The sequence below is a fragment of the Bos indicus genome, chromosome 12 (assembly GCF_029378745.1).
Source record: "Bos indicus isolate NIAB-ARS_2022 breed Sahiwal x Tharparkar chromosome 12, NIAB-ARS_B.indTharparkar_mat_pri_1.0, whole genome shotgun sequence".
Classification (NCBI taxonomy): Eukaryota; Metazoa; Chordata; class Mammalia; order Artiodactyla; family Bovidae; genus Bos; species Bos indicus.
In genome coordinates this window covers 21,831,864-21,848,511 of record NC_091771.1, presented here as the reverse complement: position 1 = coordinate 21,848,511, position 16,648 = coordinate 21,831,864, and the positions used below count along the sequence as shown (strand labels likewise).

The 16,648-nt window shown below is 47.7% G+C and overlaps 1 protein-coding gene across 1 annotated transcript in view; it reads right to left on the bottom strand.

Annotated features, from left to right (window-relative positions):
- Window positions 1-1,641: 1,641 nt before the first annotated feature.
- Window positions 1,642-16,648, bottom strand: part of FOXO1 (forkhead box O1) — a 93,747-nt gene continuing 78,740 nt past the window's right edge. The window contains exons 2-3 of the mRNA XM_070800160.1: window positions 5,354-6,710; window positions 1,642-4,882 (exon numbers count right to left, since the gene is read on the bottom strand). Coding sequence (XP_070656261.1) covers window positions 5,376-6,710 — 1,335 coding nt within the window. The 3' untranslated portion in view covers window positions 1,642-4,882; window positions 5,354-5,375. The remainder of the gene's footprint in view (window positions 4,883-5,353; window positions 6,711-16,648) is intronic.

The following is a 16,648-nucleotide window of genomic DNA, read 5'->3' as shown; positions in this document are numbered from 1 at the left end:
CATTTTGGAAGCCATGGCCCAGCCCAGCTGCAGGCTCCTAACCCACAAGGTTCAACAGATGACACAAGGTTCGATGTCTGTGTGACAGTGACTACTGCCAAGGCTGCCACTGAGGGCTATACCTCTTGAAGAGCCTTCCACCTACCTGACCACACCAATCATTGTTTCAGTAGGTCACACAGAGACAATAGCCAAGGCAAAGTCCTGGTGGTGTGGCAGGTTCACAGGTCAAGAAACAATCGGTTGGTCTCTGGTCACAGCAGGCGCCGAGATACTGTCCGAGGAAGGAAGTCTCTCCTTCCATGTTAACCATCCAGCTCCAACCACGCATCTGTCCCTTCCTGCTGTGTTGCTTCCTCTTATCAACGGACGTGACAACGTGGGAACCAGCCCTAATAAATGACACTTAGATGTGTGATTTGGGGTACGTGCACGGCCGGTTTTGAAAGGAGCCTGCTGGTATGCTCTGGCAGTGCAGTCAAGGCGTTTTCCTGCATTTGGACTAGATGGTTGTGTTGTGCTGGCTGCTCAGTCGTGTCCGGACTCTGCGATCCCATGGACTGTAGCTGGCCAGGCTCCTCTGTCCATGGAATTCTCCAGGCAGGAATACTGGAGTGGGTTGCCGTTCCCTTCTCCATTGGATGAGATGAGTGGTTTTCACAATGATGTGTACACGAGCCCCAGGTCTGAGAGCAGATGGGGTTATCTGTTTTGCACTCTGGGCTTCTGACTATCGTTATTTTAAAGCAAGGGTTCCAAAGCTGGGAGGGAGGGAGGAAGAAGAAAAAAAAACCCTGAAAGCTGGACTGATCTTCCAGTGTCCACATGGGTAAACACTAGAATGACCTCAAGCAGCAGCATGGAAAGCCAGGACTTAATTCTGGTTTTAAGATGCATTTTAACCATTATTAACCTAATCCTGGATGGCTCAGCGGTAAAGAATCCTCCTGCAATGCAGGAGATGAAGGAGACACCACAGGCTCAATCCCTGGGTCAGGAAGATCCCCTGGAGGAGGGCATGGCAAATGCCATGGACAGAGGAACCTGGTAAGCTACAATCCATAGGATCACCAAGAGTCACATGACTGAACTGACACGCGCACACACAATCTAATCCTAGTTTATTCCTCGAGCATCTTCTAAAGAGAAGCAAACATAGAAACCTCCCACCTGCAGCCACTGAATGGAAGAACTGCCCCCCGCCATCCCCCTTCATGTGGCCCTGGGAAGCCACTGTTCCCACCACCACCCATCCCCGCTCGGCGACTTCCTAGCCAGGGCCCTCCCCCCGTGACCTTCAGGTATTTTTACCTTCAGCTCTGCCTACTCCAGCACAAGCTCTCCTACAACCTAGTCATTTCTGTGCTGATGCTGTGTCAGGCACGGACAGATGAAGCACTCCAGGGTGGTCTGTTATCACGGATCCAACTTGCTCTCCAACCCTCGGGGACTATAGTTTGCTTCCAGAGGGAGTGTCTCCACATCGACCCCCCTTCACCAAAGAAATACCAGATATGAATTAAGCATGGCACTGTGGCTGCCAAGGTTTTAACTCATGTGATAGCTAAACGAGAAGGGGGAAAAAAAAAAAAAGAACCTAATAAAGAGCTTACTTTGCACAACTAAAAAAGAACGACAACAAACCATTTAAACATGATTTATGTACATTTATGGCTTTATACAATAATAGCAAAGATTGTTCTTGTGTCTGTAAGTACATCAGCATCATCAGGCACTTTTCATTGTATTGGAGCGGGAACGCAGGATCTGCACGGGTACTCAACTCGACTGGCCAAGGGGGCGGGGTCTGTCTGCGTCTGGATGGGATGAACGTGGCCAGGCCGCCAGGCTGTCACCCCCCTCAGGGAGGAGGCCGACAGTAATGCTAGGCTGTTCTGTCTACATAAGCCACACTGCGTCTTTTACTGAACGATTACTCGGTAATCATTCAGCTGGGGAGAGGGGTGGGGGTGGGGAGATTGGTAACACTTATCCAGCAGCTGAATTAAGTCCAAATCATATACTTTGGGGGAACTGTTTCCATTTTGAGTGTCTTTCTCCTCCTTCTTGGGACCTTCCATTGATTTACTGCTCACTGGGATTTTAATTTAGACTTTGTCAGTTTTTCAAAGCAGACCTTTCCAAGTAACACATCGATCACCTAAATATACTCCATACGTCTATATTACGGAAACAATACTTTATATTTAAAATATCTGAATAGCTCTATAATACAATATGCTTTTAATAACAGTACAAACCAGAGGAAATAAATCAAACAAGGCTGCATAGGTGATATCATTTGCACATTTCACAAAGCAATCATGTACAATAACTGATATACTCATTACTCCAGAAAGTCAGTATTCGTACAGAAAAAGAATTACCAGAGGTCACATAATGTTTGTTTTCAAAACCGACAAGGTGCCTTTCACTGAACTTCACTGTACCCTGGAGAGCTACCCAGGATTCCTGTTAGAATTTTAACACACACACACAAAATTTGAAGGGAAAAAAAAAAAGATATTTACACAGACTCAAGAGGAAGCAACATCTTTTTAAAAGTCACTCTATGAAGTAGTAAGATTTGAACAGTGATTTTTTTTTTTCTTTTGTAGCTAGTTGCCTCATCAGTGAACAATGGGCCTGATGAGGCTCAGTGTGTGCTGGCCTGGGGGGCAGGAAGTGGTGGTCACTGAGGGGAACACAAGAACTGTGGCCCCAATGAGTCCGAGCGCAGGTACAGGGGGCACCGGTCAGAGGAACCAGGGTTTCTGAAACCAGACTTATTTTGGAGTGGCCAACAATGAAGATGGTTAGAGGGGTGGCTGTTTAATGAATTTTCAAAAGTGTAGAAGTCACTGTGGAAAGTAAACAATACAGCCTGCCTCCTGGAGGAAATCCATCCAGAAAACTTGTGTTCTTGTTAAACTTGGAGAAAAAACCAAGCCAGGAGAGATGCAATTCTTGGGCAAGACAAAGCCAGTGTGATGTGGGCTAGGTCCACAGAAATCAGAGCTTCCTCAAGAAGGCCAGAGGAACACTTTTGCGCACCTGTTCCTTTCCTTGTGCTGACTCTGGGCATTCCGCACGACTTGAAAACACTGATGGACTAAATGGGATGCAAAGCCAGTTAACTTGGGTCTAATCAGTTATAGGTAACTGGAAAATATTACAACATAATGACCATAATTATAGTTTGGGTTGCTAAAGGGGAAAGAAACTCTCCAATTCTTAATGCAATGGCTTTCTAAATAGATTCAAAGGTATAACTTACTGCTGGCTTGTCGGTTTTTAAATTTAGTGCCCGAATTTTTAAGCAAGTGCTAGTCTCTTTGGTAGCCATTTGCAATCATGAACACCAAGCACTTTAAAAATCACTCAATTTAAAAATTCCCCCGTTCAACCTCACTTTCGACAGTGCACCAAGTAATGTGCAGGACAGAAGGGGAAGGGGGTTTAAGAGTGAGTATGGACACAATTCTCCAGAAGTACAAAGCCAACACCCGCCTAGACCAGGAAGAGCACAGCGTTACGAGGCAAAACTTTTGCTGAAGTTCAACTCAAAAAGGTTAAGTTGATCAAAACCCCAGCTTGAGAAAGGAGCACTGTTTTGGAGGTGGGTCTCCCCTTCTGATCTCCAAATACTACACAGCCTCCCCCCAGGAGTACTTGAAACAAAGCACATACAGGCACTGATCAGAAGATTCAATGCCGGGCAGGGATGCCTAGTTCACAAGGACAGCAGAAGCAGATGGGATTTCTGTAAAACACATACACAAAAACAAATCAAGTTCTCAACGTGAAACGCAAAATGTCCGTAACTATACATCACTCTCGTGCCAAGGTAGGGCCAGAAATGTTGGGTGTGCAAGTACTAATTACAAGGATTTTAAGATTAGTCAGAAAACGTCACCAAGGAGCATCCCCAAGTATACAAACCAGTGAAGCATGTATAAAATTAGTACTAGTCCAGTTAGAAATACAAAAGGAAAATCACGAATGCTGCTTCAAATGTCTGGGATTCCACAAATTTACAAGCAGACTATGTAACAAAGGTAGACTCGAGTTTTAAGAAAACATTACAGTTCAGTATCTATTCCAAAAATGATCTCAAGTCCCAACAGTAACATCAAAAATCATTTATATGGAAATTAGAACCATTTAAAGTGTTTGTACAAATTTGCAAATAACAAAATAAACAAACGAAGAAGAAAAAAAAAATAGAAAAGACCTGTACAAGGCTGGAGTTTAATCTTTTTTTCCCCCCAAAACAGTTTTGATAAGTCCGTTAATTCAGCAGATGGACAACAGGCTACTGGTTCTCCTGTGAATTATGCGGTGCCATGAACAGATGCAGAGCTGTCCAGTGGAGCTGTAGAACGGAGAGCTTGGTTCTCTGTGATTCATCAGTTCAGCAGAACACAGGTAGTACAAAACCAAAGTTTAACTTACCAAGGACATGAGACCATCACAGTATTACAAAAAGAGTATAAACTTTCCTTGGACCAAAATGAATATTAAAAAAAAAAGCACACAGATACAATTCTGTAGCTACGGCTTATGTACAAAAGTTGAAAGCACACCAGGATCCAAAAGTCTTTTCTGCAATTATATGGTGTAGTGAGTTTGGCACTTCATTGTAATGAATTTCCAATGGCACAGTCCTTATCTGCAGCAGCACATAACCTGCAAACACTGGGCAAACATCCTGTACAGGAAGCGTCTTCGCTGCCAAGTCTGACGAAAGGAAAAAAGAAATGCGTTTTGTGTGTGTTTTTTTTTTTAAATCAAGAAAACGAAAAGGTAGGGTGAAGGACATCTTTGGACTGCTTCTCTCAGTTCCTGCTGTCAGACAATCTGAAGTACTTTTAAGTGTAGCCTAGGAAAAAACACATACACACATACAAGCATTGAAAACAACCAAATGAAAATCAATTCAACTTAACATATTAGGATGACAGACATACTGGGGGGGGGGGGGGGGGGGTTGGGCTTTCTAAAACAGCTCTGAAATCATTCAATGGGAGAAAATTCCACTTTAAAAACCCCTTCAGCGTTTGATTTGTATCAAATGTATTCATTTATTGAAGAGTTACTAAGAAGATGCAGCCTTCTGTCAAAAGAAACTCTTTAAAGCCATTAGAGGAAGCTTCCTTATGTTTCGGCTCAGAGGAGAATTTACAAGCTGCAAAAAGGGCAAAGAATGAATGATAAAAGATGCCTCTACAAGGGGCAGCCGACTGACATAAAAATAAAAAAGTCCCGACCCTGGAAGATACAAGGCAAGTTACTGGGCTCCTCTCTTTAAGTCCTGTTTTCAGAAGGTCTTTTGGTATCGGGGTGCTCTTACCTGCTTGCTCGCTTGCTCACTCTCAGCCTGACACCCAGCTGTGTGTTGTTGTCTTGACACTGTGTGGGAAGCTTTGGTTGGGCAAAACGTTGTCAAAGTTAAAATCCAACGTGTCTCCGTCCATGAGGTCGTTCCGAATGATGGACTCCATGTCACAGTCCAAGCGCTCGATAAACATGCCGTCCAAGTCACTGGGGAGCTTCTCCTGGTGGAGAACGCCCATCCGGCCGTAGCCATTGCAGCTGCTCACAGAGGAGTAGCCCCCCAGGGCGCTCATCTGCATGGGGTGGGCCAGAGGCACTTGTAAAGCTGTCTTCACCGGGGCCAGGCGGTTCATACCCGAGGTGTGGGGCATGGTGTTTACCGCGTGGGGCAAGGCACGCCCGTTGACTGCGGATGTCGACTGAGCGTGTCCGGGGTGGGTGTGGGAGCTGGGGGTCATCATTTTGTTGTGAGAGGCCTGGCCGCCGTAGGCCGGCATGACCGAATTGGGGCCCATCAACACGCTCTGGCCAAGCACTCGGCTGTTGGCTTGAGCCACCCCCGGATCGACTGGCGTCATGATGTCGTTGTGCGGAGGAGAGTCAGACGTCAGCAGCTCCTTCAGGAGTCCCGGCGCACAGTACTGGCTCATGCCTCCATAACTCGATTTGTTGTCCTGCAGCGTCTGCATGGGCATCTGAGGCAGGGGGCTCATGCTGGACTGGCCGTATGTATATTTTTGGTAGTTGGGGGTGGGTGAATTCAGACTGGTGTTTGGCGGTGCAAAGGAGTAGCAGGGCGTCTGCTGCATCATGGTGCCCGGGGAAGACTGGGTGGACACAGTCAATGACGTTGGTGACGAGAGAAGGTTGAGATTATCCAAAAGGTTCTCCATGTTCTCAGGGTTACTGATCTCGGACAGACTGGGCAGAGTAGAAGCCATCTTTGCAGCGGACGGCGGGTACACCATTGAGTGCACGTCCCCGTCTCCCAGGTCGTCCTGCTCCGTCATGATGGGAGAGAGCCTCCCGCTAATGGTACTAGCGTTCGAGCTGGTTCGAGGGCGAAAGGTACTCCAGTTGTCGAAGTCGTCATTGCTGTGGGAGCCGGGACTTGCGGGCCACTTGGAAAACTGCGATCCCGGGCTGTCCCCGGCACCCTCCTGGCCCGACTGCAGGGATGCTTTTTTCTTGGCAGCTCGGCCTCGGCTCTTAGCAAATTTACTGTTGTTGTCCATGGATGCGGCTCTTCTCCTGGGGGATTTCCCACTCTTGCCTCCCTCTGGATTGAGCATCCACCAGGAGCTTTTTCCAGTTCCTTCATTCTGCACGCGGATGAACTTGCTGTGCAGGGACAGATTATGACGAATTGAATTCTGTAAAGCAGAACACCACGTCAGAAATACAAATACTGCTCTGGCTGAAGACCAAATATTACACACAGACATATCTCACATGGAAGACACGTCTCACATGGAAGACAAGTCATGTTTTCAAAGTTTACGGTACAGATCTGTACCATCACTACAAGACAGCTCCAAAGAGTAAAGCAGTACTGTATCTTAAAAACAGTATCTGTATTTTAATTTAACAAGGGGAAAAAACTAAACAGGCATTATTATAAACACTTTCTTTTACATAGCTCTATTTTCCATGGAAATTACAGGACCTGGTTTTTAAACCACTTAGATTTGCGATGCAAATACTACTCCATTAACAGAGTGCTATCAAAACCCCTATCCATCCAATCATCCCCTAGAACTACTGCAAGTTCTCTGGGGATGGTACATGCGCCACTTAACACGAAGTGAGAAGTTCTGTATTATGGGGTCCACGTGATCACCAACAAGAGAGAAAGCAAGCAGATTATATCCTCAGTCAAGACTCAAAACCCTGAAAACTAGCTAAGACCTAGGTTCATTTATGTTCTTAAAGTCCATTAGGCAGATATAGGTGAATAGAAGGAAAACGAGGTGGTGCTTGTGATTTTAATTTTAGAAAGTTGAAATACCAAGGAAAAAAAGACTTAAATTCAAGTGCTGTTCACGACCCTCTCTTCCCAGCTTCTACTCGAGCCAAAAAGCTGCCCTGGGAGGGAAGGAATGGTGGAAAGGGCAGAGAGCTGGTGGCTCTGATCCACTGAGTATGGCTCCATGACTAAGTCGTGACATATACAACCCCCAGGATGGTCAGGACAGAAAAACCAACTTTGAGCCCCTGGGTAGCTCTGCTACTCACTGGCTACAAACCTTGGGAAGCTGCCTGGCCCCCACGTGCTTTATAGCCCCCTTTGCGCTGGTTCCATGGGTCCAACGAGACAAGGTATGTCAGGAGCTCAGCCAGTGTCCACCATGGTAAATGGTTGGTGGGAAGAAGGTATCAGATCCCACCTTGGCGGGAGGGCACAAGGCACCACCCTTTCTGAGCCCATTCCCCTCCTCCTAGTCACTGGGTTGTGGGTAGGAGCTAAGTGGTATTACAAACACAAACCCGCAACTCCAAACACACTGCGACAGGAGCCAAAGACAGCGCAGGCCCCAGCAGAAGCGGTGGGGCCAGGCTGTAAGGGAGGAAGCCCGAGTGCGACTCCTGTCCTGGGTAAAGCGTGAGACTGCCGGCAGCTGGACAGCCTGCTGTGGACAAGGAAGAGGGGCTCCAGGGAAGCAGGGCGCAGCCCGGCTGGCTCGGCCCCAGCGCAGGACAGGCACGCAGCAGCCTCTCTCTCTGTGCACTCAGTGCTCTCTGTCATCAGGGCCTGGAGCAGGTTCTGGGCGTCCTGGACTCCCGGAGCAGGACTGAGCGCGTGGCCCCCACACGTCTCTGGCTTCCTCTGCCAAATGGATGCCCAGCTCCGCTGAGTGAGCCCCTGGGACCCCTGCGGCCCCTTCTCCCCGACCACGAAGCGGCTCTGGCTGGATCTGTGGTCACCCAGAGATGCAGCCACAGCGCCCACATCCTCATCGCCGTGGGACTCAGATGCTTGAGTGCCAATTACTGTGCCAGAACAGAGCCTCTGCACGTGGAGCCGGCCGGGGCTCCACGCAAACCATGAGCTCACCATCTCTCTCATTTAAAGGAGATAAAAAACAAAGAGAAAGAAAAAGAAAATAAAAATCTCTCTTTCTAAAAGGAGACGAAGAAGTCAGAATGGGTCCAGACAGTCAAGGCTGAGAAATCTACATTTCAAAATGCCCTCTGACCCTCTGTCCTACATTCCACGCGAGGATTGCAACACAGCAGCCCTGGGACAGCCCTTCGGCCAGGCCCAGGCGAGCGGGGTCGGTCACGGCCCTGGAAGGGGGCTTCCAGGCTGGATGCTGGGCAGGCATGTACGTGGGTGGTGGGGTGGGGCTTCTTCTGTTCCCAAGACTCTGTCCTCTTTCTTCCCGCCTATAGACCTCACCCCAAATCCAGACTGGAGCCCCTGAAAGAGGCCAGGAGCTGCATCTCCCGCATATCCTATTCCATCCCCGTCAGATTCTCCAAACCCTACGGGGAAGGTTTCACTGACACTGACACAGACACAGACACAGACAGTGCTTCCCTGCTGGCCCCCAACCTCCACACACACACACACACACACACACGGCCCCCCAGCCTCTACATTCTTCCTCAAAGAAACAGGCCTGCTCCTGGGGCAGACCTGGAACTGAGTCTGTACAGGCTGGAAGTCTGGGCATTTGCACAATATTCCATCATGACTATCTTGTTCTTTAAACACAATAGAAACACAGATAAGCTACAATGAATCTCTGGAGGAAAGGAAGCTTGACTCCTGTCCCTGTCACATTTGGTTAATGATGAAGGGGGAAGATCTTCCTAGATAGTGGCTTCCTGGCTGTCTGTACAGCCTGGGGGGCAGGGGCTGGTGGTGGGGGACACAGCTCTATGATACATATAATTAGGTCAGATCATTTGTAACTGCAACTGGGGGACACTTCCATTAAAGATGGAATCTTTAAGAAGTTCAGGAAGAAAAAAAAAAAAGGCCAGGAAGTATTCACTAACTGGGCAAGACACACACTGGCTTACCAAAAATGGGGGGGGGGGGGGGGGGGGCGGCGGCGCGGGGGTGCACACGGGGTGTAAGCAACCCCTTACTTACCAAGACTTTATGCTACATACTTTCCTAAGAGGACATTTCAGGTCACTCTTTGAGTAACAGAGCTGTCTCCTAACTTTACCAACAACTAAAAAAAATTTTTCCCCAAACAGGAAAAGGTTTGCTGTGCAGGGCTGGTTACATAAATTCCTGTTTTTCACATAGCCAGCAGGACACTAAAGAAGCTATGATAATCCAATGGGAGGAATTGGAGTGGGAGATGTTGAGTAGGTAAAGCTTGAAAAAATACATGCCACTAGTCATGATGTTGGGCTTCCTGGTGGCTCAGACAGTAAAGAATCTGCCTGCAATGCAGGAGACCAGGGTTCGATCCCTGGGTCAGGAAGACAGAGGGCGAAAGAGGAAGAGATGATTGGATGGCGTCACCGACTCAATGGACATGAGTGTGAGCACGCTCCGGGAGATAGTGAAGGACAGAGCAAGCTGGCGTGCCGTGGTCCATAGGGTTGCAAAGAGTCGGACACGACTGAGCGACTGAACATCAATTCATGATGTGACGTCTGCAAATCTCAGCAGGATGCAGTGGACACGGCCGAGGTGGGGCAAGCGTGGTTCCCGTGACCTGGGCAGAGAGCCACACGCAGCCAACAGGGCTCTGAGCTTCAACTGGGAACGAGTATCACATGAGGAGAGAGGCAGGGTGTGAAGACAGAAGCGCTCGCGCACTGCAAACAGCTCACCCAGATCCCGAATGTTCGCCCGAGACCACCAGAGAGGAGGAGCCCTCAGCAACTCCCCTGCCACTAGCTGTCGTCTCCGCTGCATGTGCCCCTCGGCTGCCTGCCCCCTGACCCTCCCTCACCATCTGCGTGCCTGGCCACCCTGAGCGTCGAGGCAAGTCTATGGGGGCAGCGGCACCCTGGACCCGCTGCACCCCAGCCAGGGCGCCCCGGCTTGCTCAACCTGCTCTAGTGGCTGTTTCTAGCTCACGGGTTCATTCCGTGCCCTCTGCAGACCAGATTCCACACCTCTTGAAGGGTAAGGGTTTTTTTTTTTTTTTAATCTTATCTCAAAGCTCATAGAAGACGCCTTACACACAAGACACACTCAATGAACGGCTGTTGACCAACGTCCCAAAAATATCACAGGGAAGGTGTCATGCCATCCACCTCTTTTCTCTGTCCATTCGTGCATCGCTTCATGCCAAGTAACTTTCATTAACACTGGGGCTGATTTATGCTGGGCACAGTGAGGGACGTCAGAAGGAGCTACTCACAGAGTCTGCCTTCTGGGTGTTCTATGATCTACCTGGGGAAGGAACCAGTCCACCTAAATGGCCACTCAGGACAGGAAATGTACAAAAGACTGTCCAGGAGCCTTGATGTTTTCCTGCCAAAGGTCACCACTCCCACCCCACCCCGCCACTTCTGTCTCAGCCCAACTGTCTCTTTCTTCTGAAAGCATTTCCCAAGAACCCATCCCATTCTGCAGCTAACACACGGCCTGGTTTGCTCACCACAAGCACAACTCTGCTCTGCCTGGCTTCCTACAACCCTGTGAGTTCCAGGAGCTTGGAGACCTGGGCTGTCTTCTTGGGCACCGTACCCTCACAGCTCTACTACCAAAGCATCTATTGGATAGATGAACAGATCTTACATTTACAGGCTGTTTTCAAGATTAAATGAGATAACAGATGCCCTTAGCTCAACCGATATCAGCCGCTGTTTTGATTAGGATAATGGCTGTGTTTCAGCAACTCATGCATATTACAAACATCGGTCTCATTCTCATTATTCCTTTATAACTAGATTATTATAATAGTTAAATTATTCCTTTATAATGAGAATGAGACCATCACCTCTCAGCCACCACTCTTCACCCCAATTTCTGCTGGGCATTCTAAGACTACTCTGGTCTTTGTGTTCAACCAAAAACAAAACCAGCAACTTCAAGCTGAATACATCCTGCTCAGGATCCCCTGGGCCTTCATATTTTACACCTGGATTTTACTTTAGCGCTTACAAACCGCTTTCAATACATCATGTCTCATTCTATCCTTGGAAGAGTCCTGTAAGGCAGGTTATCATTGGCCCCATTTTGAAAATGGGAGCACTGAGACTCAAAAAAAGAATCTCCTGCAAAATGTCTCTGCGTGCACCACCACTGCCGGCTGGAAAAACCATGTTTTGGCTTCACCATCATTAAGAAGAATCACAGGAACATATTACTTAAGACTGAGGTTACCTGTGTGCATCCTTGAGGGAGCAGAAATAATTCTGTTTACAAATACTAGTTTAGAAAGCTTGTTTTCTGCCTCAACGGGTAATAAATTTACAAAATATGATTTGTTTTTAATTCTAACTGGTTACTCTTCGTGGCAGGAAACCAGAGCAGCTTAAGTGTGAATTTCAGACGTGAGTGTTGCCTCGGGGAAAGCGTGTGCAAAGAGGCTGTGGGAACCCACAAGGAGAATCGAAAGGCCCTCAGAGGCCGCACAGCCCAGAACTGCCCATTGCCCCCACGGGAGGGTGGGTGTGAACAACAGCCGGCCAGCCAGACAAAGAGAACTTCAAACCCAGACGCTGGGACACATGACTAAATGGACTTGTTGTTCCAGAAATTCTAGAAATTCTTTCAAAAATGCGAGACAAACTAGATCTTTCCCAGAGCGTTTTATCGAATTCCTGTGAACTCTGTCCGTGTGTGCGATGCCTTCGCAGGCTCCCGGCGTGGACGTGGCTCCTCCTCCTGCTTCCTCGCTTTTTACAAATCCCTTCCTGCATTTCCAAGAGCAAAAACAAACCAAGGAGAAAGTGGGAGTAATCTCTGTTCAGCAGAGCTCCCGTCAGAGATGCGAATAAAACAACTCTGTAAAGCAATGCATGGTGCTTGCAAACAGAAGGAAACGTGACCTTTTTGCCCATCCTTTTTTACAGGTGATGGTGACAGACTTATGTTACCAATCGAAGCATGTACATTCAATTTTGGAAAGTGCTGTAATGGTAGATCTGCTGTGGAGGGCTTGATCTACTACACGTGTTCACGTTAGGCTCCGGCACCCAGCTCTTCTTCTGGAAAGCTGGTTTCACCTCCCCGAAACCTGTCCTTCTTGCCTGCAATCAGTGGCCCCCAGTCTGCACTAGGATTCGTGCTTCCCCAGGAACCTTTGTGGACAGAGGCCTCACAGCCTCATTAAACTTGTGAGCCGGAAAGTCCTGGGAAGGTCACCTGTCCTCACACCCTTATTTTGTATTAGGGAAAATAGAGTTCGGAAAGATTAAAATGCAGATGGAAAGCTCATTTACAAAAGGCAGGAACCACGTGGTGCAGAAGCCCTAGACGAACTGTAAAATCAGAGTCAAGGGCATGCAATGGCCCTCCCCTAGACCAAACCAATCTCAGCTGCACATTCTCCAATGGCTATAGGTGCACATTTAGCTCCAAAAGCAGCTTTATCTCTGACTCAAATCACTTCAAAGGAAGGAAAATATGACTACATTACATCAGCTTCTACTAAAAAAAAAAGCATATGGCAGACTATGCTCTCATGTGAAACAGAACCAAAAAGGCAAATGTAACATCTCAGAAGTTTCAGGTTTTCGGGGGCAGTGGGGAGGCGGAGTCCAAGGTCGGACGGTGGGCTCCAGGTCTCCCCACGTCCTGACACCCGTGACACAGCAGCTCCGTGACACAGGGTCACTGGGGACGGAACGGCACCCTCTCCACGGAGAGTGCTCAAGAGTCACCTGGCACAAAGCGGGGAAATGAAGGTTGGCTATTTTGTGATAGGAAGTAAAGGGATGTGTAAACAGGAATTTTTTTGGCCATCATGAATGGTTACAACTTGATTAAAAACCATTCATCACAGACTTCCTGTTCAACAAGGCAGCCAGCCTTCCTGAGGCTGTTTCCATGTCCTTGCAACCGAGCTGCGACCCTTCTTTGACAGAGAAATTGTTCTCGCCCCTTAAGAGGACTTTAAAGGTAGAGATCTGGATCGTTTAACTAGTGTGCTCGCTCAGCTTTGGGGGTGATCCCTGTCAGAACCTGTGTCGTCTGTGAGGTTGTTCAAGGAGAGAGGCGCGCACGCCACCGGCTGATGAACAGCTTGTATTCGGGATGGCAAATAGGAGAGGGGAACTTGCTTCCTCGTCTCTTCCCACACTGGCCAAGAGGAAGCCTTGCAACAGAGAACCAGGCGATGCTCCACAACTGGCCTGATCCTTAATAAGCTTGTATTCGCCAGAAGCCTCAGTGTTTCAGGGCAAATTTCAGCCACTAACATCAGATATTGAGGACTTAAGGAAAAATCTTCAGGATGGAACAGAAATTTTACTTGATGATATTAAAACTATGCCAAGCTTTGGCTCCTCCGAAGGTCGTAAATGAAAAGAAGCACAGTGTTTCCCCGTGCTGTGCCCTAGAGGCAAACTGTGTGTCAGAAAGCTGTATTTCATGAAAGGAAGGGCACAGCCCTTGATTTTCAGGATGTGAAGACCCATGCCACGCCATGTCCTGTGTTCTACACACAAGCAGAAACTATGAACTGCAAGAGGCAAAGCCCCAACATTCCAGGTGAGCTCGGAGCCTCAGAGGCAGGCACCTCCCTCTGTTCCAGATGCCGAGGCATGCACCTGAACCCCTGGTCCAGGTACAGTCTCCCCAAGAGCGGCTGACGTGGAGCCCTGCTTAAGCAAAGCCTGGAAAACAGAAACCACCTCCCACAGTCACACGCTTGGGCTGGAGGTTGCCATGGGAGCCAACAAGGCCAACTCTCAGGTGAACGTCATCACCCCTGGCTAACAAGGTCCCAGGGGTGGATATACAGAGACTCAATTTCATTTAGCTAAAACTCTCTTAAATACCTCAAAAAGGGGGATGGGGGTGGGGAGAGGATGTGTCGGCTACTAAGGATTTCAAAGTAGAGCTGGTTTCTCCTGGGATTAATTTAGTTCTAGTGCAGCAAGCAGGCAGCCCCGGCCCTTTAACCCACTCACTGCTTCCCCAGGGAGGCACAGGGGCCGGAGGGCACTGCCAAGTCCATGGCGGGGAACCACCACTCCCCACTTTGCCTGTCGGCTGACCAGAAGGACCCCTTCCTTTCTGAAAGGTCTTTTTAGTTAACTGCCCAGAATAGGGATTTTTTTTTTTTTTTTTTTTGCTGCTTTTGCCTAATGACTGCTTCAAACACATAAGGCCCTACCAGAACAGAATATTAAGAGGAAACTCATTTGTTGAAGCGATTTTTCCATTTGCCTAATGAAAGTCTTTGTCTATTTTATAGGCCATACCATTTATCGAATCTGCAATGGCTTTATAAACACGCTGCTTTACAAATGCAATTAACTACCTTACATATTTGGCTACCAGAATGAGCCAAAACAAAATCAAAACCAAAAAACAAAGAATACGTTAGGATTTACTTTCTTCTGGTGAGGAATTTAAATCGGGCATACAGTGAAACCTCATATAGCATGAGTTTGATCCATCTTAAGTTCTTCTAAACAGAACTAAGTGAATCTCAAAGTATCTGGTCAAAGTTAGTGATGAGCCCATTAAACCTGTTCATGTTAAGTAAATGTTTATCCAAGGTGTGCACCTAAACTGCTTACAAGAACCAACAAAAAGCTTTACGAATGTAAAGGTGATGTTGAAACTTGGGACAGATTAGAATCTGCAGGATAATATCCCACAGATAGGATGTACTGTCTTCAATTGCCTTTTACCCTAAATATGTTAATATGTTCACTGTCTACAAAATGCTAGGAAAAGATGAATCCACTGAATGCATAATCTACTTACGAAGAGCTGGTACACACAGTAAACAGAATTACAAAGTACAAAATCTAGGTTTATATGGATTTTTTTTTCCTATTTTGGAACTCAAATATGATAAATCTATTTGAGTTAATAGATCATCTAGATAAATAGATAATCTAGATAAATCTATAAAATAGATAAATCTGATAAATCTGAGTTAATAGATAATCTAGATAAATAGATAATCTAGATAAATCTATAAAAATAGATAAATCTAGATTGCAAAATGAACAGCAAGTTGCAATAAAATACGCCACTCTGAACCACGCATTATTTGCAATGGAGCTATACAGAACCTTGAAACCAGCTTTCGGGCCACCATTCTGGCTAAGGAATAAAGCAACAATGATTTCTTAAGTACACATTGTTGTGGGGCCACCCCAAAAAAATTCTTCAGAGCTTGTCCCAACTCAAATAGTTACAAATATTCACTGACTGACCCAATACGAGCAAAAACACTGGGCCCATTTACTTTAAGATAAAGCAAAATTCCACCCACCACGGGAGACTGGGCTAGCCAGAGCAGTCCCCACACCCTGCAGACGGCAGGGATCCACCTCGGTGAACAGATCACAGCCCTATTCCCCACACCTTCCTTCCTTCCAAACAACAAAGGCTTCGTCAGCACCAGCAGGACCCATGCCAGTTCAGAGACCCCAAGCTGCTGCTGCTGCTAGGTCACGTCAGTAGTATCCGACTCTGTGCGACCCCATAGACAGCAGCCCACCAGGCTCCCCCATCCCTGGGATTCTCCAGGCAAGAATACTGGAGTGGGCTGCCATTTCCTTCTCCAATGCATGCATTCATGCAAAGTTGCTTCAGTTGTCTCCAACTCTGTGCGATCCTATGGACAGCAGCCCACCAGGCTCCTCCGTCCACAGGATTCTGTAGGCAAGAATACCGGAGTGGGCTGCCATTTCCTTCTCCAAGAGACCCCAAGAGAACCCCCAAAACACATCAGAAATGTAGCTTTCCATTAAGTTACCTAAGTGCCTACATATACGGGTCCCTCGGGGCCTTTCATAATGTGTCCACCCCCAAAGCCGCACCTTCTCACCAGCACAGCTTGTCCGTGCATGAGGCTCGCGCCCAACCTGAGCAGCATCTGTCCGAGGTGCTCCCGCCGCAACACGGTGCCGCTCTTGTCTGTCACCTATGCTGTGAACAGCATTTTCACATCGGAAAACTGTGCATCAACTGAACAGAGAAGGAGCCCCAGAAGCGGTCCCCTCACTCTGCACAGTCACTGACACTCCACCCGAAGTAACACATTTATTAAGGGATGCCTACAAGGACCCGCAGCCTAAGTCAGGCCTCAGGTCAAGATTAAGGCCAGCTCTCGGAGAATGTGCTTCACCAAGACCTTCCTGGGCTCAGGGGGCTGGAAGGCTCCAAATTGAGTCTGCCCTGGAACCTGATTTAGATGACCTG